The 20,975-nt window shown below is 47.3% G+C and overlaps 1 protein-coding gene across 39 annotated transcripts in view; it reads left to right on the top strand.

Annotated features, from left to right (window-relative positions):
* Positions 1–16,596: 16,596 nt before the first annotated feature.
* Positions 16,597–20,975, top strand: part of EIF4G3 (eukaryotic translation initiation factor 4 gamma 3) — a 390,720-nt gene continuing 386,341 nt past the window's right edge. For 38 of the 39 annotated variants that reach the window (XM_078330654.1, XM_078330661.1, XM_078330664.1 and 35 more), the window contains exons 1-2: positions 16,597–16,772; positions 17,136–17,307. Coding sequence is in view for 1 of the 39 variants with exons in the window: in XM_035308033.3 (XP_035163924.3) it covers positions 17,102–17,307 (206 nt within the window). In the remaining 38 variants the exon portion in view is untranslated. Of the gene's footprint in view, positions 16,773–17,079; positions 17,308–20,975 lie in introns of those variants that run through there. The other variant, XM_035308033.3, reaches the window with a different exon arrangement.

Below are 20,975 nucleotides of genomic sequence, written 5' to 3'. Positions count from 1 at the left end.
CTATGAGGATGGAAAGGCATAAGAATGATACAATGGACTTTGGGGACTCAAGGGGAAAGGATGGGAAGGGGATGAGGGATAAAAGATAAAATATGGTTAAGCGTACACTTCTCAGGCGGTGGATGCACCAAAATCTCACAAGTCACCACTAAAGAACTTACTCATGTAACCAAATACCACCTGATTCCTAAAAACATATGGAAATAAAAAAATGAAAAAAAAAGGGGGGGGGTAGATTAGACCAGATACTCATTAGGAGCCCTTCCAGCTGTGACATTGCAGGTTGCTTCTCTTCCTCTGTTTCTCCCTCCCTGTCTTCCATTACCCATCAGTTACTCATTCCTCTAGCAATTACTAACTGAATAGCTACTATAGTCCAGGTGCAGGAAACAAAACAGACCCACAGCAAAACAGGTGTAATCCGCAGAAGCCAGCCCTTTGAAAGCGTATTTGTTCTGAACCTTTATTGTCTTCTCCAGCAATCAATCCTTGCAGGTTATTTCGTGTTTGGAACAGTCAATAACTGTGCCAAGAGTTTATTTCCGTGCATCTTTGTGTGGCCGTGTACACACAGGCGCGCGCACACATTTATATATAACATTTGCAGCGGCGTTGTCATGGGAACCATTTTTTGGTGTCTCTGGGCATGAGGGATGCCTGCGAGTGGAGGAGCTTTTATGGAACACCCCCTGCATGCACTTTTATGTGGCACGAAATCCCGCTGGGAGAGTTGACCCAAGAGCCTTGCTCGGCCCTTTTGATCATTGCTGCCTATTTTCCTCATTGATCTTGTTAAATATGAGTGAATTTGACTGAGGGAGCTGAATGTCAAACTTGGTGACTGGCAGAGCAAGATCTGGGACGTTTGCCAACGTGGTGGTGTGGATGGGTCAGCTTGGGGTTTTTGTCTTTTGATACCCTTGATTTGGGCATGTTTAAAGGTTTGGGGAAGACTTACATGAAGAGACAAAAGCAGCCAGGGGATGTATTTTCAGAAACGACAGCTGCAGCAGGCGCTTTTGAACTCAGTGGGCAGTGCCAGAGCAGGGAGGGATCAGAATGCCAGCAGGAGAGACGAAGGGAGCCACAGTCCCCCAAGCATTTACTCTGGACCTGGCCCCATCCTGAGTGCTTTGCATATGTTATCTCCTCTAATCCTCAAATCAGCTCTGTAAGATAGACATTGTCGTTCTTAGCAGGAAACTGGAATCTGGAGAGGAAAAGGAACCTAACTGGGAAGCTGCAAAGCTCAGATTCCAACCCGAGTTGGGCTGGACTCCAGAGCCTGGGCTTTGCCCACTATTCAGTGTCACTGGACAACTTTCTGCAGTTTGGTTTTCCCTTACTTCTAGGCCAGAAATAGGGTGAGGGGCCAAGGAATGGCAGTCCAGAGTTTCAAGTCCTGACAAACCCAAAGTCACTGTGGCAGATCCAGCCATGTGTGGCCATGAGGATGTCCAAACTGAGTGTGTGCAATATAGTACATTTACCTTGGAGCTGGCTCAAGTCTTGGTTTTGTGAGAGCTTACTGTATACCAGGTACTTTCTCATTTACTCATGATAAGTCTTATGAGATCAATGCTATCATTATTATTACTGTAATGCAGATAAAGAGACAGAAGGCAGCCAGGTGCAGCGGGCCACACCTGTAATCCCAGCACTTTGGGAGGCTGAGGCAAGCGGATCACCTGAGGTCAGGAGTTCAAGACCAGGCCTGACCAACATGGAGAAGCCCTGTCTCTACTAAAAATACAAAATTAGCTGTGCATAGTGGCATATACCTGTAATCCCAGCTAACTCAAGAGGCTGAGGCAGGAGGATTGCTTGAACCCCGGAGGCAGAGGTTGTGGTGAGCCAAGATTGCGCCATTGCACTCCAGCCTGGGCAATAAGAGTGAAACTCCGTCTCAAAAAAAAAAAAAAAAAAAAAAAAAAAAAAAAGAGGCTGAAGAAGGCCAAGCTCAGTAGCTCACGCTGTAATCCAAACACTTTGGGAGGCTGAGGCAGGAGGATCACTTGAGACCAGGAGTTCAAGATCAGCCTGGGCAGCATGACAAAACCCCTGTCTCTAACAAAAATACAAAAATTAGCCAGGCGTGATGGCATGTGCCTACAGTTCCAGCTATTCAGGAGGCTGAAGTGAGAGACTCACCTGAGCTCAGGAGGTCAAGGCTGCAGTAAGTTGTGATCATGCCATTGCATTTCAGTCTGGGCAACAGAATGAGACCCTGTCAAAAGGAAAAAAAAAGACTAAAGTAGAGAGAGATTAAGTATCTTGCTCAAGGTCACACAGCTAGTGAGCTGAGATCTGAACCAGAGCAACCTGGCTCCAGAGCCTGAGCTCCTAACCACTGCCTTTCTGGCCATAAGTTAGAGCTGGGAGTGAGTTAGAGTCGGGTGCAGTTCTACAACCGATCCACATGGAATTTCCCCTCCCTAAGGAGCGTCATGAAAGATGAGGAAGTCTCTGTGAACCCCAAAAATCTGACACAAGTCTCAGTTGATTTAGAAAGTTTATTTTGCCAAGGTTGAGGATGGGCACCTGGGACACAGCCTCAGGAGGTCCTGATGACATGTGCTTAAGGTGGTTGGGCCCAGCTTAGTTGTATACATTTTAAGGAGACATGAGACCTCAATCCACGTGTGTAAGATGTACACTGGTGATGCGGGATGACTGGAAGTGGGGAGGGGCCTCCAGATCCTAGGTAGGTACCAAACAAATGGTTGTATTCTTCTGAGTTTCTGATTAGCCTCTCCAAAGGAGGCAATCAGATATGCATTTATTTCAGTGAGCACAGGGGGTGACTTCGAATAGAATGGGAGGCAGGTTTGCCCTGAGCAGTTCTCAGCTTGATTTTTCCCTTTAGCTTAGTGATTTTGGGGACCCATGATTTATTTTCCTTTTACAACTTGAAGGGAGAAGAAAGGGGATCTCTGGGTATGGTGGCTCACGCCTGTAATCCCAGCACTTTGAGAGGCCAAGGTGGGCAGATCATGAGGTCAAGAGATCGAGACCATCCTGGCTAACATAGTAAAACACCATCTCTACTAAAAATGCAAAAATTAGCCTGGCGTGGTGGCACATGCCTGTGGTCCCAGCTACTCGAGAGGCTGAGGCGGAAGAATCACTTGAACCCAGGAGGCGGAGGTTGCAGTGAACCAAGATCATGCCACTGCACTCCAGCCTGGCAACAGAGCAAGACTCTGTCTCAAAAAAAAAAAGAAAGGGGATCGACCCTCCCTCCCTCCCTCCCTCCCTCCCTTCCTTCCTCCCCTTCTCTTCCCTCCTCTCCCCTCTTCTCCCCTCCCCTCCCCCTCCCTCCCCTCCCCTCCCCCCCTCCCCCCCTCCCTCCCTCCCTCCCTCCCTCCCTTCCTTCCTTCCTTCCTTCTTCCTCTCTCTCTCTTCCTTTCTTTGACAGGGTCTTTCTTTGTTGCCCAGGCTGGAGTGCAATGGCGCTATCCTCATTTCTTGACCATCTCCTATGTGTCCAGTACTGTGCTAGATCTTTCCACCTCACCCCTTTGCTGGAACATTGAAACTACTATAATCTCCCTCATAGAGATAAGAGAAATCAAGGCCTGCAGGGTGACTTAACTAAGGTCTCAAAACTGGGATTGGATTTCTACTTCTGTGGTGTAGTTTTTGGAAAATAAGGTCTATTGTTTTCCAAAATCTATGCCACAGTAGAACAGTCCTGGGCCCTTTTTCTCCCACATTTCTCAGTTATGATGCCAAGAGGGGCTCAGGTGTTCTCCTAAGAGCAGGGAAGGCCACTCCAGAGACTCTTGCACAGGAGAGAACTCCAACCTCCCCAAATAGCAGGTGTTCCCCAAACCTGCCAGAGTAGGGTCATACCCATACCTTAATCAGCATCCATCCCTCCACTATTTATGGAGCACCTCTGTGTGTCAGGAACTATGCTGCACACACGGCAATGAAGGTGAAGGTCATAGTCCCCATCCTTCTAGCTTACTCTTTAGCAGGGAACAGCCATGATTCAAGTTATTAAAAGCCTGAGAAGCGAAGGGAGCTCCAGGCTGATAACAGATATGGGGATTTTACATTTATTTAAGGGTGTGGGAGACCTTTCCAACATTTTGGCTTGAAAAGGCCAAAAATGTAACTTAGTATTCTTGGCCAAACCTGAAAGCCAGATGTGCTATGGCATGAAATAAAAGAGGTTTCTATTTTCTTTATGTTCAAAGAGCAAGTTGTGATAGTCTCCCCAAGCCATTTCCGGCTTCATGGAAGAGATAAATAAGCTCATGCTTATTGAATACTTCCTATGTGCCAGGTACTAGGCAAAATACGCTTTTTATTAATAAAGTTTCAGAGATTCACAATAAAATAAGGACCCAGCACAAAAGAAGCAAGGGAAGGGGGATGATTAAGTCTGTCTGGCTGGGAGCAGGGAACCTAGGAAAGCTTGTCTCAGATGCCACCTGAACTAGGTTTTGTTTGTTTTTTGAGACCAAGTCTCACTCTATGTCCCAGGCTAGAGTGCGGTGGCGCCATCTCAGCTCACTGCAACCTCTGCCTCCTGGGTTCAAGCGATTCTCCTGCCTCAGCCTCCCAAGTAGCTGAGATTACAGGCGCCCGCCACCGCGTCCAGCTAATTTTGTCGTATTTTTAGTGAGACAGGGTTTCACCATGTTGGCTAGGCTGGTTTCAAACTCTTGACCTCAGATGATCTGCCCACCCTGGCCTCCCAAAATGCTGGGATTATAGGTATGAGCCACTGCACCTGCCCTGAGCTAGGTTTTAAAGGATAAATTTGAGCTTCTAGGCAAGTCAGGAGCAGGAGATACTCTAGGTGGAGGGAACAGCAAATGGGAAGACTCAGAGACATGAAAATCCATAGCTGTTCAGGGTGCATGTCAGTGGGAAAGGACTGGGAACTGAGGCTGCAGAGATCGGCACGAGCCAGAAGTGATGGGGCAGCTGGTGCCCAGCTGAGGAACCTGGACTCTACCCAATACCCACATACCCTGCATGAAAGGTGAAAAACAAGTATCTTCTTCAATGTCTTTATTCAATAGAAGTGGAAGAAAAGGCGTGCAATGAAGGTGGAAAAAACAAGGCGAGAGAGACTGCCAAATTTGGGAAACTGAAAAATGTTCATCTGCAGAATTAATTCTAAATCACTGCTATTTTCTCTCCTGCTGGTGGGAAACGGCAGAGCATAGCAACGCTTCAGTCTCTTTCCAGGTGTCTGGAGTGTGGGCAGGCCAGGCCAGGTCAGGCTGGCAGGCTGGCTCCCACAGAGATCACTGGAGCCAACTTGGTGCTTGACGCCAGCTGTGAGCATCTGGAAATCCAGCTTCCTCTTCTAGTCATTGGATAGGAGGTAAATCAGTGTCCAGGATTTTCCAAGGCAGCAAGCTTGGCTGGATATTTCAATGGCATCAGGTTCAACCAGGGCCAGGGAAAGGCTGGGCCACCCGGGGTAGAAGGAAGTGGTTTCCAGATTCAAGATGAGAAAGGCGGGTGAGTGAGTGAAGTCCCTTGGCTTAGAGACACACTGGAGGCCTGTTAGGCATGTATTAGAGATCTTCACTGGGGCAGGCCTGGTGGAGGTGCATGCTAATTTCAGCAATGGGGTAGCTCAGTGGATTTGGCATATGTGAAGGTTGCGCTAATAAGGCCTGGCATCAGCAAGGTAAAAGGCTGCCTTGGCCCCAGGTCCAGCGGCTTCCTCCTGAACATACTGGGTGATTAGCCAGAGGAAAAAAGGAAGTCCCTGCCATGGCCCACCTCCTACATACAGGCATTATTAATACATAGAGTCTGATTAAATGAGTTAAGACATGTCAAGAGCTTTGCCTAATGCCTGGCACATAATGAATGCTCAGTAAATGTTAGGGTTATTTTGTTGTTGTTGTTTGTTTGTTTTTAAGATGGAGTCTCGCACTGTCACCCAGGCTGTAGTGCAGTGTCCTCACTGCAATCTCTGCCCCCTGGGTTCAAACAATTCTCCTGCCTCAGCCTCCCGAGTAGCTGGGACTATAGGCATGTGCCACCACGTCCAGCTAATTTTTTTGTATTTTTAGTTGAGACGGGGTTTCATCATGTTGGCCAGTATGGTCTCGATCTCCTGACCTTGTGATCTACCCGCCTCGGCCTCCCAAAGTGCTGGGATTACAGGCATGAGCCACCGCGCCCAGCCTAGTTGTTTTTGTTGGGCAGATGCAGTAGTGGTTGATTTCAGCTTGCTAGCTTACAGCTCTCACCCTTGGAAGTAGAAATTAATAGAATTATTAACATTTTTTGTTTGTTTGTTGAGACAGGTTCTCACTCTGTCACCTAGGCTGGCTGGAGTGCAGTGGTGCAACCATAGCTCACTGTAGTCTTCATCTCTTAGGCTCAAGCAATCCTCCCACCTCAGTCTCCTGAGTAGCTGGGACTACAGGTGCACACTACCATGCCTGGCTAATTTTTAAAATTTTTAGTAAAGATGAATAGTCCAGGCTGGTGTCAAACTTCTGAACTCAAGTGATCTTCCTACCTGGGCCTCCCAAAGTGCTGGGATTACAAGCATGAGCCACTGTGCCTGGCCAAAATTTGTTTGTTTTTTGCCATTTAGTGCAGTGAGGCAAAGGACACATGGATAAAAGTGGCAGGGCTGGAAGGAACTTCTACAACTCAACAATAACAACAACAAAATAACCCAGTTAAAAAGTAGGCACTTACACCTATCCTAGCACTTTGGGAGGCCGAGGCAGGCGGATCACAAGGTCAGGAGATTAAGACCATCCTGGCCAACATGGTGAAACCCTGTCTCTACAGAAAATATAAAAATTAGCTGGGCATGGTGGTGTGCGCCTGTAATCCCAACTTCTCAGGAGGCTGAAGCAGGAGAATCAATTGAACAAGGGAGGCGGAAGTTGCAGTGTGCTGAAATTGCACCATTGCATTCCAGCCTGGCAACGGAGCCAGACTCCCTCTCAATAAAGAAAAAAAAAAATGGGCAAAAAGGCCAGGTGCAGTGGCTCACCTCTGTGATGCCAGCACTTTGCGAGGCCAAGGTGGTTGGGTCTCTTGAGGTCAGGAGTTTGAGGCCAGCCTGGCCAACATAGTGAAACCCCTGTCTTGACTAAAAATACAAAAATTAACCAGGTGTGGTGGCAGATGCCTGCTCCCCCGCAGCTACTCGGGAAACTGAGGCATGAGAATTGCTTGAAACCAGGAGGTGAAGGTTGTAGTGAACCAAGATTGCACCACTCCACTCCAGCCTGGACAACAGAGCGAGACTCTGTCTCAAAAAGAAAAAAAGGCAAAGAACTTGAATAGCCATTTCTCTGAAGGTATACAAATGGTCATTAAGCACATGAAAAGATGCTCAACATCACCAATGATTAGGGAAATGCAAATCAAAACCACAAAGAGATATTGCTTCACAATCATTCAGATGGCTATTATATATTAACATATATTAATATATTAATAGATATTATAAGCAATCAGATGGCTCATGCCTGTAATCCTAGCACTTTGGGAGGCTGAGGCATGCGGATCACTTGAGGTCAGGAGTTCGAGACCAGCTTGGCCAACATGGTGAAACCCAGTCTCTACTAAAAATATAAAAATTAGCTGGGCATGGTGGTACATGCCTGTAATCCCAGCTACTTGGGAGGTTGAGGCAGGAGAATCGCTTGAACCCAGGAGGCAGAAGTTGCAGTGAGCTGAGATTGCATCATTGCACTCTAGCCTGGGGGTCAAGAGCAAAACTCCATCTCAAAAACAAAAAACAAAAACAAAAACAAAAAAACCCACAAAACAGAAAAAGCTAGAAACAAAACAAACAGAAAATAACAAGTGTTGGTGAGGATGTGGAGAAATTCAAACCTTGTGACTTGCTAGTGGAGATGATGTAAGACGGTGCAGCTGCTACGGAAAACAGCAGGGTGGTTCCTCAAAAAGTTAAACATAGAATTATCACATGATCTATTTCTAGGCATATACCCCAAAGAATTGAAAGCGGGAATCCAAACAGATATGTATACACTCATATTCATAGCAGCATTATTTGCAATAGCCAAAAGGTGGAAACAACTCAAATCTCCCTTGATGTATGAATGGATAAACAAAATGTGGTATATTCATACCATGGAATGTTATTCAGCCCTAAAAAGGAATATACCTTTTTTTTTTTTTTTTTGAGACAGGGTTTCGCTCTTGTTACCCAGGCTTGAGTGCAATGGTGCGATCTCGGCTCACTGAAACCGCCTCCTGAGTTCAGGCAATTCTCCTGCCTCAGCCTCCAGAGTAGCTGGGATTACAGGCACGCGCCGCCATGCCCAGCTAATTTTTTGTATTTTTAGTAGAGACAGGGTTTCACCACGTTGACCAGGGTGGTCTCGATTCTTGACTTCGTGATCCACCTGCCTTGGCCTCCCAAAGTGCTGGGATTACAGGCGTGAGCCACTGCGCCTGGCCGGAATATACCTTTTTTTTTTTTTTGAGACGGCATTTCGCTGTTGTTACCCAGACTGGAGTGCAGTGACGCAATCTCGGCTCACTGCAACCTCTGCCTCCTGGGTTCAAGCAATTCTCCTGCCTCAGCCTCCCGAGTAGCTGGGACTACAGGCGCGCACCACCATGCCCAACTAATTTTTGTATTTTTAGTAGAGACGGAGTTTCACCTTGTTGACCAGGATGGTCTCAATCTCTTGACCTCGTGATCCACCCGCCTCGGCCTCCCAAAGTGCTGGGATTATAGGTGTGAGCCACCGTGCCCGGCCCGGAATATACCTTTTTTTAAGAGACAGGAGTTAGCTGGGCATGGTGGTGGGTGCTTGTAATCCCAGTTCCTTGGGAGGCTGAGGCAGGAGAATTGCTTCAACCCCGGAGGTAGAGGTTGCAGTGAGCCGAGATCACACCACTGCACTCCGGCCTGGGCAACAGAGCGAGACTCCCTCTCAATATATATAAAATAAAAATCAATTAATTCGTTAATTAATTAATTAAAGAGACAGGGTCTTGCTCTGTTGCCCAGGATGGAGTGTAGTGGTGCTGTTAGCTCACTACAGCCTTGAACTCTTGGGCTCGAATGATCCTCCTACATCAGTTCCCTAAGTAGCTGGGTTTATAGGTGGGAGCCACTGTGCCCAGTAACTTTCACTTTTTTTTTTTTTTTTTTTGGTTGAGATAGGGTCTTGCTCTGTTGCCCAGGCTGAATTGCAGTGGCACAATTGTGGCTCATGGTTGAGCTCAAGTGATCCTCCCACCTCAAGTAGCTGGGGCTACAGGAATGCAACACACACACAGCTATTTTTTACATTTTTTGTAGAGATGGTGTCTTGCTATGTTGCCTAGGTGGTCTTGAACTCCTGGACTTAAGCGATCATCCCACCTTGGCCTCCCAAAGTGTTAGGATTACAGGTATGAGCCACTATATTGGGCTGATCCTAGTATTTTTTTTTTTTTTTTTGAGACAGGGTCTTGTTCTGTCACCTAGGCTGGAGTGCAAGGGCACAATCGTGGCTCACTGCAGCCTTAAGTGAAAGCTCCAGTGATCCTCCAACCTCAGTTTCCCAAGTAGCTGGGATCACAGTTTCCCAAGTAGCTGGGATCCCAAGTTTCCCAAGTAGCTGGGATCATAGGGGCACAGCACCACGGCTAGTGAATTTTTGTATTTTTGGTAGAAACAGGGTTTTGCCATATTGCCCACACTGGTCTCAAACTCCTGAACTCAAGTGATTCACCCATCATGGCCTCCCGAAGTGTTGGGATTACAGACATGATTGGGATTACAGTGGGATTACATCCCACTGCGCTCAGTAGGATCCTACTTCCTAATGAGAGGATAGGATCTCATCATGAGAGAAACCTTAGAGAGGTTGTTCAGTCCTGGCTCTGCTGCTCACTTGCTTTATGACCTTAAGAAAATCCTTTTCCAACTCTGTGCTCTATGCCTAAAACAGGAGCCTGCGAAAGGTAATCCCTAAGGATCTTTCCAACCCTGACCAGACTCTGTAATACTTGTTAAAAATTGTGCTAATACACATAACAACATTTACCATCTTAAGCATTCTACGATAATACTTTTTGTTCTCTTTCGCGTCCTAGTGAACCTGAACTATCTAAGGCCACAGTGGCTGCAAGGGCTGTGGTCTACTCTAGGAATTGTTGAGAGCTGGAAGAAATCATACATGCATTGGGCAGAGGTAGGACAGCTTGAGCCCAGAAGTGAGACTGATGTTAAATCAAAGAAGCTGAAACTTCGTCCTGAGGGGAATAGGGAAGGAAGTAAGGCTTCCTGAGGTGCCTACTGTGCCCTAGGGCCTGTTGATGGTCTCTGCAGAGAAGTTCCTTTACTTCTTGTTCTAATCTGTTAGAGGCTGACTTCTTTTTTTCTTTTGAGACGGAGTTTCGCTCTTGTTACCCAGGCTGGAGTGCAATGGCGCGATCTCGGCTCACCGCACCCTCCGTCTCCTGGGTTCAGGCAATTCTCCTGCCTCAGCCTCCTGAGTACCTGGGATTACAGGCATGCACCACTATGCCCAGCTAATTTTTTGTATTTTTAGTAGAGACGGGGTTTCACCATATTGACCAGGATGGTCTCAATCTCTTCCTCCTCTTCCTTCTTTTCCTTCTTCTTCTTCCTTTTTAACCCATTTGGCTTTCCATCTTTATGCCTTAATTACCTTGGGTCTAGATCTAGTCTCAGCAGGCCTTTGTGGATGTTTGCATATTTCAGTGCAGAGCACCTAATGATACTCAAGTCTCTCTGGGCTAACACAAATGGCTTCTCTTAGCATAACATGGCTTGTTTTTAAAGGCCAGTCCCTCCAGGAGGAAAATGAAAGGGTAAGAGAACTCCAGCTTGTCACAATATTTTGGAAAGTTTTTTTTTTGGGTGGGGGGAGAGGTGGTGAACTAACTTTACCCTTAGGGACTGGAAAATTGAGATTACCAAGTCACTTTGTTCAAAAAGACTTTGTTACCAGGACACATTCAAACCAAGTCTCATGGACTTCAATTAAGAAAGTAAGTAGTCCTCCTGGGCCCAATCCTCAGCTCACTAAGGGAAACAGAGTCGTGATCCCACATGGTAACAAGCAACCCATCAATACCCAGCTATGAGGAAATGTACCAACTGAGTCTTCAACTGTCATCTAGCTCTTTGGGAATGTAGGTCTTTGACAAGAGGCTGCAATGGGCTCTGGGAATAGTGGATGGCTGGTCAAAGACATAATGCTCCTCTTGTGAGCCAGCAGTGCCTGCTCTAGGATACTCCTGCTTTTCTCTCTCCCTGTGCAGTTAGACTCAGTCTGGGCTCTCGTGTTGTTACACAGGACTTCAGGGTAACACTAAATCTTTAGGCAGTTCACGAGTAGTCAGTCATTCAGCAAATTTCACATCCTATTTATTGAGTGCTAGATGTCAGAGATATTTAAAATGACTAAGTAATCTCTGGCTGGGTGCAGCAACTCAGGCCTGTAATCCCAGCACTTTGGGAGGCTGAGGCGGGTGGATCACCTGAGGTCAGGAGTTAGAGACCAGCCTGATCAACATGGAGAAATCCCATATCTACTAAAAATATAAATTAGCTGGGTGTGGTGGTTCATGCCTGTAATCCCAGCTACTCAGGAGCCTGAGGCAGGAGAATTGCTTGAACCTGGGAGGCAGAGGTTGAGGTGAGCCGAGAGCCTGGGCAACAAGAGCGAAACTCTGTCTCAAAAAAAAAAAGACTAAGTAATCTCCCTGCATAAATGAATAAAAATAGCTAAAATGTATCTAAGAATTACTATGAGGCAGAGACTGAGCTATGTGTTTTGCATTTGTTTTATTTTATTTTTTGAAATGGAGTCTAGCTCTGTTGCCCTGGCTGGAGTGCAGTGGCACTCAGCTCACTGCAACCTCTGTTTCCCGGGTTCAAGCAATTCTCCTGCCTCAGTCTCCCGAGTAGCTAGGATTACAGGTGCCTGTCACCACGCCCAGCCCATTTTTGTATTTTTAGTAGAGAGAGATTTCACTGTGTTGGCCAGGCTGGTCTCAAATTTCTGACCTTGTGATCCGCCCACCTCGGCCTCCCAAAGTGCTGGGATTACAAGCGTGAGCCACCCCGCCTGGCTGAATTTGTTTTATTTCTCATGATAACTCTAGGAGGTAACCTCTTTATTTTTACAGATGAGAAAACCAGGGGTTGGAGAAATTAAGTGCTTTCTCCGAGATCATACACTTAATCAATGGCAAGGCCGAGAATCAAACTCAGGTCATTTGCTTCCAGTGGCTGCACTCATGGAGAGTGCCCTGAGACTTAAGCATCCACTGCCAAGGGGATCTAGAGGAAGGGTCCCCAGTTCAGCTTGGGGAATGAAAAAAGACTGCCTTGAGGAGGTAATGCTTGAGCCAAACTTTGAATCAGGAATTAGGAATTGGCCAATGGCTAAGGGGAGTGAGGACAGTGTGGGGATACAGGGAGTAGCAACGGTCTGCACATGGGTGCCAGGGCAAGGAGAATGGTCTTGTTTTCAATTGACGAAGGTGGCTGCAGCTCTGGATTTGAGGTGGAGTGTGGCAGGTTGGAAGCAGAGCCCAGGCTCTGAAGGACCTTAGATTTAGACTGGATTCTAAAGGCAATGGTAACAGGAAAGTTAACAAAATCAGCTTTTCTTTATTTTTTTGAGATGGAGTTTTGCTCTTGTTGTCCAGGCTGGAGTGCAATGCCATGATCTCAGCTCACTGCAACCTCCGCCTCCTGGGTTCAAGGAGTTCTCCTGTCTCAGCCTCCCTAGTAGTTGAGAGTACAGGTGCCTGCCACCACACCCAGCTAATTTTGTATTTTTTAGTAGGGACGGAGTTTCACCATGTTGGCCGGGCTCATCCTGAACTTCTCACCTCAGGTAATCCACCCATCTTAGCCTCCCAAAGTGCTGGGATTACAGGCATGAGCCACCGCTCCTGGCTAAAATCAGCTTTTCTTGTTGATAGTACCTCTGGCCATGGTGGGTAAGTTGCTATGTTGAAGGCAACATGGCAAATCAGACTTAGAGTCAGATACCTTGGGTTGGAATCCGTGTACATTTACTTAAAAGTTATGAGATCACATCTTTGAATCTCAGTTTTTAAATTTGTAGAGGCAGGGACTGCTTGGTGGCTCACACCTGTAAGTCCAGCACTTTGGGAGGCTGAGGTGGGCAGATCCCTTGAGCCCAAGAGTTTGAGACCAGCCTTGGCTACACGGTGAGACCCGTCACTACAAAAAAATACAAAAATTAGCCGGGCATAGTGGTGTCAACCTGTAATCCCAACTGCTCAGGAGGCTGAGGTGGGAGAATAACATGAGCCCGGGGAAGTCGAGGCTGCACTGAACCATGAATGCACTACTACACTCCAGCCTGAGACCGTGTCTCAAAAATAAATAGTCTAGGCACAGTGGCTCATGCTTATAATCCCAGCACTGTGGAAGGCAGAGGCAGGCGGATCACTTGAGGTCAGAAGTTAGAGACCAGCCTGGCCAACATGGTGAAACCCCAACTCTACTAAAAATACAAAAAATTAGCTGGGTGTGGTGGTGTGCACCTGTAATCCCAGCTACTTGGGAGGCTGAGGCAGGAGAATCACTGGAACCTGGAGGCGGAGGTGGCAGTGAGCTGAGATCACCCTCTCACTGGGAGACAACGAGATTCCGTTTCAAAACAACAACAACAACAAAACAACTATGTATATATTAGCTGCTGTGTGCAAATGGTAGGTGTTGAGCAGGACCACACTTTTGGATGAAAGAACAGAGCTCTCGATCTTTGTGATTTTGCACCCTACAAACATCCTCCATTGTTTGCCTGTGGCCAGAATCTTATCAGGGACTTATTTTGCCCAAGGTCTATCCCTTTTAAAACAGATAAGGTTCATAAAGTGCTTAGCTAAGACTGGCACACAGTAATCACCTGATGCTTACAGCTATTGTTAAATTAGAAAATGAAACTAGCTCAGAAAAGAATAACAATTAGGCAATTATCAGCCTGTTATCACCCTAGTGTAAATGAGAAGTCAAATCCTTTCCTGGAAGCAGGTTTTGATTGGGATAAGGAAGGCTGAGATCTCAGAAAATGAAAGCAGAATCTGTGGAACTGAAGGACTGCTAGGGAATTCTTCCTGAAGCCAGTCATGCCGGGAGAGGAGCAGAAAATCCCATCCTAAATAATCAGGTGTTACAAATCCAGACAGTTTAAGATGCCACAGTATGAAGTAGCTGCTGTCTTCCAGTCTGGAGATGGGGGATGAGGCTTCCTTTTCAATGTCAGAAACTGTGGAGCCCTACCTAGAAAAACGCTGTAGGGGGTTGTAGTATCACTCTCTTTCAGATACGTATCACTCTCTTTCAGATACCCTTTTATCTCAGCAGGAGCATTTGGGGCTCCTAGGAATGGTCTCGAATTAAGCATCTGATATGTGTAGAGCTTTGTATGAATTAAAAACAACAGGCTGGGCAAGGTGGCTCACACCTGTAATCCCAGCACTTTGGGAGGCCAAGGTGGGCAGATCACCTGAGGTCGGGAGTTTGAGACCAGCTTGACCAACAAGGAGGAGTGGCGAGGCGAGAAACCCCGGTTACTGGGGAAGGAACCGCTTAACCGGAATGGAACCTGCTGGGTAGGGACCCGCAGGTTCCTACCCAGGAACCTGCGGGTCCAGGGCGGCTCAGATCATGTCCCCAGCCAACTTGGGAGGTGGCAAGGTTCATCCAGACGAAGGTGGCATTTAGATTTAGGCTCTGTCCTTTCCCCTGCAGGGTGACCTTGGGCCAGTCACTTTTCCTCTCAGTGTCCTATGGAAATGGGTCTCCTCATTCCATTCACCTCTCAGAGCGTCTGAGGAAGAAGTGTTGACACAATGGGTGTGAAATGCGTGGTTAAGGGCAGGAGGGTAGCATTGGTTATGCGAAGTCCTGCCCTTTCTCTACTAAAAATACAAAATTAGCCAGGCGTGCTGGCACATGCATGTAATCCCAGCTACTCAGGTGGCTGAGGCAGGAGAATCACTTGAACCTGGGAGACCGAGGTTGCGGTGAGCCAAGATCCTGCCATTGCACTCCAGCCTGGGCAACAAGAGCGAGACTCCGTCTCAAAAACAACAGCAACAACAAAGGAAGGCAGTGTGAAGCAGGATAGCAGAACTAGACTCTAATCTTAGCTCTGCCAACCACACTGTTCATGCGACCTCGGGAAAGTCTTCTGTGCATTTTGAGTCATAATTTTCTCAGCTTTTCTCTTGTGTGATGGTATTGAGCCTCCCCAGTCTCAGTTTATTCATTTGTAAAATGGATACTACGTATTTCACGTAGTGAAAAGGAAGGGTACAGTGCTTAGTGCTATGTCTGGTAACTATTATTAAAACTTGATTGCTCCATGATGCCTGCCATTCTTTTTTTTTTTTTTTTTTTTTTGAGATGGAGTCTACTCTGTTGCCAGGCTGGAGTGCAATGGGACTATCTCGGATCACTGCAACCTCCGCCTCCTGGGTTCAAGCGATTCTCCTGCTTCAGCCTCCCCAGTAGCTGGGATTACAGGTGCTTGCCACCACGTCCGGCTAATTTTTGTATTTTTAGTAGAGACGGGGTTTCACCATATTGGCAAGGTTGGTCTCGAACACCTGACCTCAAGTGATCCACCCACCTAGGCATCCTAAAGTGCTGGGATTACAGGTGTGAGCCTCTGCGCCTGGCGGATGCCTGCCCTTCTTTCCCACTCAATGTTACTATGCTTAAGACAAGGCCCCTGCTGGGGGGTGGGGCTGGGAGTGATCTTGGCAGGTCTAGCTGGGAAGAAAATCCTTATCAACAAATGTCACCCAGCATAGGACACTGGGGAGCTGATCACTGGCTGCTGGTCAAAGGGTGCTCCAGTCCTGGGGAAGGCCTAGGTTAGAATTCATCCGCAGAGTTCAGTTAAGGCTGCTCATTAGATATGGCGGCTCAGATCATGTCCCCAGCCAACTTGGGAGGTGGCAAGGTTCATCCGGACGAAGGTGGCATTTAGATTTGGGCACTGTCCTTTCCCCTGCAGGGTGACCTTGGGCCAGTCACTTTTCCTCTCAGTGTCCTATGGAAATGGGTCTCCTCATTCCATTCACCTCTCAGAGCGTCTGAGGAAGAAGTGTCGACACAATGGGTGTGAAATGCGTGGTTAAGGGCAGGAGGGTAGCATTGGTTATGCGAAGTCCCGGCAGCGGGTCCCTACCCAGCAGGTTCCATTCCGGTTAAGCGGTTCCTTCCCCAGTAACCGGGGTTTCTCGCCTCACCACTGCTTTTCCGTCCCTGCAGGCAGGATCCAGCAAACAGCAGGCTCCATTACCAGGGGCCATTACCATTGTTTTTCGAGGCTGGGCGGTAGGAAAGGACTCTCGCAGGCCAGACCTCGCCTTTGGTCTCTGCCTCTGCCCCGCACCCGCGCGGTAGCAAGCCCGAGAAGCCCCGTCGCCGATCTTTGCCGAGGAAGCGAGTTAGCCACTGAGCGCTCCCGAACGGAGGCCGAAGGCGCACCCGAGTGTCTCCGAAGAACCCCGACCCCTCTCAGTCTCCGGAAAGAACCGAAGAGGCTTCCCACCATCGGCCTCCCGAGCTATTCCGAAAAAGCACGAAGTTTTCCGAGCGGCCGTCCTGCCGGACTGCTGGAGGCGGCCGCAGCGCCATGTTGGATGCTCTGCTCGTTGAGTGAAGAAAATCCGCCGGCATCGCCTGAGCCCCGCTACCGAGAAGGGTGCCGCTTCCCCCGGGGAGGGGGATAAAGATCCCCCGCTGCCGGCCCATGAGGATATTGCCGTGAAAGGTCCGGTCTCTCCGCCTCCTGCCCCCGCCGGGTCCGGCCCCCCCCCTGGGGTCGCGTTGTCACGGAGACCGGCAGCCGGTGGTGCTGGCCCGCGGGGCGGCTGCTGCTGCCGGCGGCGGCGGCGGCGGAGGCGGCGGCGGCGGCGGCGGCGGCGTCGGGCGTGTGTGACCGGCCCCGGCCCCCTCCTCCTCCTCCTCCCAGGCTCCCCCCAGCCCCCAGCTCCCGCCGCCTCCCCGGGTCTGCCCCCATCCCGCCCCCCCGCTGTCCCTGGCCCCTGCACCCCGGCGCGCCCGGTCCTGCTCTGGGGGGGTTGGTGGCTTCGCTTTGCCATGAGTTTACCGCAGAAACCGGCTCTGAAATCAGGCACAGCGACTGCAGCAGGAACCGGACCCGGCACCGGAGCGGCGGCGGCGGCGGCGGCAGCAGTGGTACCGCCTCCTCACCCGGCGGCGGCGGCAGCAGCAGCGGCGGCGGCGGCGGCGGCCCCCCCTCCTCACCCGAACATCAGGGCCCTCCAGACCCAGGCGCCCCAACAGTATCCTTTTCACCTTCCTGTCGGCCCTTCGGTTGTCGTCGTCGCAGCCCAGGGGGACCCCGCAGCCCAGGGGACCTTCCTGCGGACCGCCACAGCCCAGCCAGGAAGGGGGCTGCCGCTCAAGCCCCTCCTGCATTGGGCTTGGCCGGAGCTTTTGGGGTGCCTGGCGGCAGCACTGCAGAGGGAACCTCAGACCTTATGTAGTACTGTGAAAGCTAGCTCCACTTGTCCATGCTTCTGCAGCCCCTTCCTTTTAGAGCTGGGGGACCCTTCACCCCTCCTCCTTCCCTAAGGTACCCTCCCTCCCTTTATTGGGCAGAATTTGCTTGGTGCCTGGGACCAACCCTGCAGGGAAGGCTTTTCTCTGATTATTGTGAGGATTACACCCTCCTACTCCTCACCTCCCCTCGGCGCCCCCTACAGTGGGGCGCAGTGGGCTTTCCTAATTACTATTAGTACATAATAAACTTTATCGGTGAATTTCTTGTTTAAAACTAATCAGCTCGTTTCCGAGGTAAGTTGGATTTTCAGTGTAAGGTGAAAATGTACAGAAAGCAGCCCCTCTGGATAATTTTTTTTAGAAATGGGAGAGTTGTGATGTGGTTTGTGGTAGAACGAGATCTGAGGAAATGTGACGCTGGACGCTTCCCTGTCTTTGACCTTTTTAAAGGAAGAGGAAGTTCACTGACATTACCCATCACCCACAAAAGTGTCACTTCTTGGAAGATTTGTGTTAAGCTGAATATTTTTAATGGGCTTTAATTTACTCTTCATAGGCCTGATGTCTAGAGAGTTGTCAGGGCTTCTGGAGGAAAGTCTAGTATTGAATGTTTCTAATTTCATGTTACTTGCTCGATAGTAGAATTTTGGACAGCTTTGATTGAAAAGACTTGGTCTTTTAGTCAAAAACTAGACGGTGAGGGTAAAACGTTGAATTCATGAATTCCACGGAGATTTAGAAAGGTATTGCGTACCTGAGAATAACATTTCATAATGCATCCCCTCCTCCCTACACCCACTGTATATGTGTAAATCAATAAATAATGATTGGATGTTAGATGTGTTGTGTTTTTGTATTTGTGTCATCGTGTGTTTGACTTGTAGAGATTGTAGGGTGTGTGTTTGAGCAAGTTAGAAGCTAACTGCTGTGAGGTCCCCAGATTATTTCACAGACTGTAGTTTGATTCTTGTCTGTATAGATTACTTTGAGAAGGGAAAACAATCTCCCTTAGAGTCATTTCAGGTCATTGTTTGGTTTCTGTCAAGTGTCGTTTTCTCTGTTCTTTAAATATAGTTCACGTTTTTCAATCCAGGCACCGTGGCGCAGTGCAAAGATGAATTCCATTCCAGTGTGATGTGTGTACTGATTTAATAATGTTTTAATCCTGCATGATTCTGTTCAATTAGGAGTTGCTCACCGATGAGAAAGTGTAATGATAACTTAGTGTTGCTTATAGAAAACATGGTTAGTTTTGGTCAATGTCTCTAGCTGCTTTATGGTGAGGGGAGAAGGGGTAAGGTTGACTGGTTTGCTTACTTCAAGGCAGAGTTCAGTGATGGATCTCTTAAACCTATTTTAATAATTTGTCAGTTTAAATTACTTTCTAATTTCATTTTTTTACCTTGATTGCCTATACTCGGTTAGGACTTTTAAGTTTCTGAATTGTACCACCAAGTAAATTACTCATTACCTGCATCTTTGAGCTGTTTAGGCAATTAAACAGAAATGAAGGGAAACCTATGGTAGGTGTCCTTGATATACAAAGTAGTAAGAACTGCAGTGCTGAATGTGACACTGCTTGGTGAATTTGGTGGCTTTTTGGGACACAAAGAGTTGTGACATAAGTGTTTCAAGTATACTTTTTCTCAGTGCATTTCATAGAAGGACTTATAAAAGCTCTGAGTTGGTTGCAACATACAAGTAGTTACAAAAGCTGAAACTTAGTTTTCTTTTGAATAAAAAGCAGTTGTTAAATAGATAAATTTAAGGGTAATTTCCAGTATAGAGCATTTAAACCTATTTGTAGTAATATGGAATACTTAGTTTTATGTGGCTTTAAGTTTTTAGTTTGCCTCATGCCATTGAAGCTAAAGTTAATCTTCCTCTTGATGTGTTTCACAGCTTTTAATATTTTCTCTTTGCTTTTACACACTGAAAGGTTACAATTGCAAAAATGGAAAATTTTATATGAACAGCAAATGAAGTGTAGGTTGTAGATTTCATCGGAACATATACCAGTGGTGAAGTGTTATCAATTGGTAATGGGATATTGATTTAAAAGGATTGAAATAGAGCAGTTCTACTTTTCTACCCTGAGGGAGTATGGGAGTTTGTATTTGACGCAAGTTGTCATTGTTCAGTAAGTTGATAACATTTAAGCATCTTGGCAGGAGTGCTTAGCTGGAGTTTCACTTTTCATGGCTTGAATATATCTCCAGACACTCAAAATATATGGGTATGGTTGTGTTTGCATTGAATTAATAAGTTCAGTCAGTCACCCGCCCCCCGCCCCCCGCCCCCAGTCTCAGTCTTGTTGCCCAGGCTGGAGTGCAGTGGTGCGATCTCAGCTCACTGCAACCTCTGCCTCCTGGGTTCAAGTGATTCTCATGCCTCAGCCTCTTGAGTAGCTGGGATTACAGGCGTGTGCCACCACTCCCAGGTAATTTTTTGTAGGGCGTCATCAGCCTCCCAAAGTGCTGGAATTACAGGCGTGAGCCACTGCACCTGGCCAGACAGTATTTTACATTTGTAAAAATAGAAAGATTTGCATGGCACCATGTCCTTCATTTATACGTAGTGTTCAAGTGACAAATCAGAAATAAGAAATGTTAGCAATAGTGAATTTGAATGTAAACTGGAACTTGCTTCAAAGTAGGTATCAATATTGCATGGCGGTACCCATAAGGCCATTTCAGGTAATGGCCTTTGGCATAAAAGAAGCAGATGATGGGGGGCCTGGCAGAGGGCAGGCTGGAAAAAGAAAAACTCTGATATGAAAAGTGCTAAAGGAATGGAGAAATAGGCATAGATTTCATAACATAATCCAGCATGAAGTTTATAGGTTATGAAATTAGCACTTTACAATATTTGCCTTGAGATATGCTCACACCAACTTACCCTTACGTGGTTCCAAGAGGCTCTGTGGAGAACATTAACAGTGATTCTTAACCTTTTCTGGGTAACAAACAATTTTTACATTTTGATGAAAGCTATATGGACCCTTTCCACAGAACACTGTGCATACATAGAAACTGTTGTTTACGTTTTCAGGGGGGTTCCTGGGTACCTCTTAAAAGGCTAGCTCTTTAGATTGTAATTGCTCACCCTTCAGATAATTCAAGATAAATGAGTTTGAATTTAGGTATCCAAGTAGTTCTGACTTGAACAACTTTGCAGTTTGTTATGAATACACAGTGTTCTCTCGTTATGGAAAGACTTCAGGGTGTAATTTCTGTCAGGGTTGCTGACACTGGGGAGTCTAGTTACTGTTTTGGGGCAGCTAATATAGTTAAGAAAATCAGGCAGTGGGTTCTTTGCAGGAGCTAAATTTGAGAAAGACCTGTAACAACCAGAAAATAACTCATGTTCTTAGGTAGTTTGTCATAGATATATGACATGTATATATTAAAAACCACTATTCCTGTTGCTTTTTTTTGGTATTATAGTT

This window comes from Callithrix jacchus, chromosome 7, assembly GCF_049354715.1.
Source record: "Callithrix jacchus isolate 240 chromosome 7, calJac240_pri, whole genome shotgun sequence".
NCBI lineage: Eukaryota > Metazoa > Chordata > Mammalia > Primates > Cebidae > Callithrix > Callithrix jacchus.
This window is presented reverse-complemented; position numbering and strand designations above follow the sequence as displayed.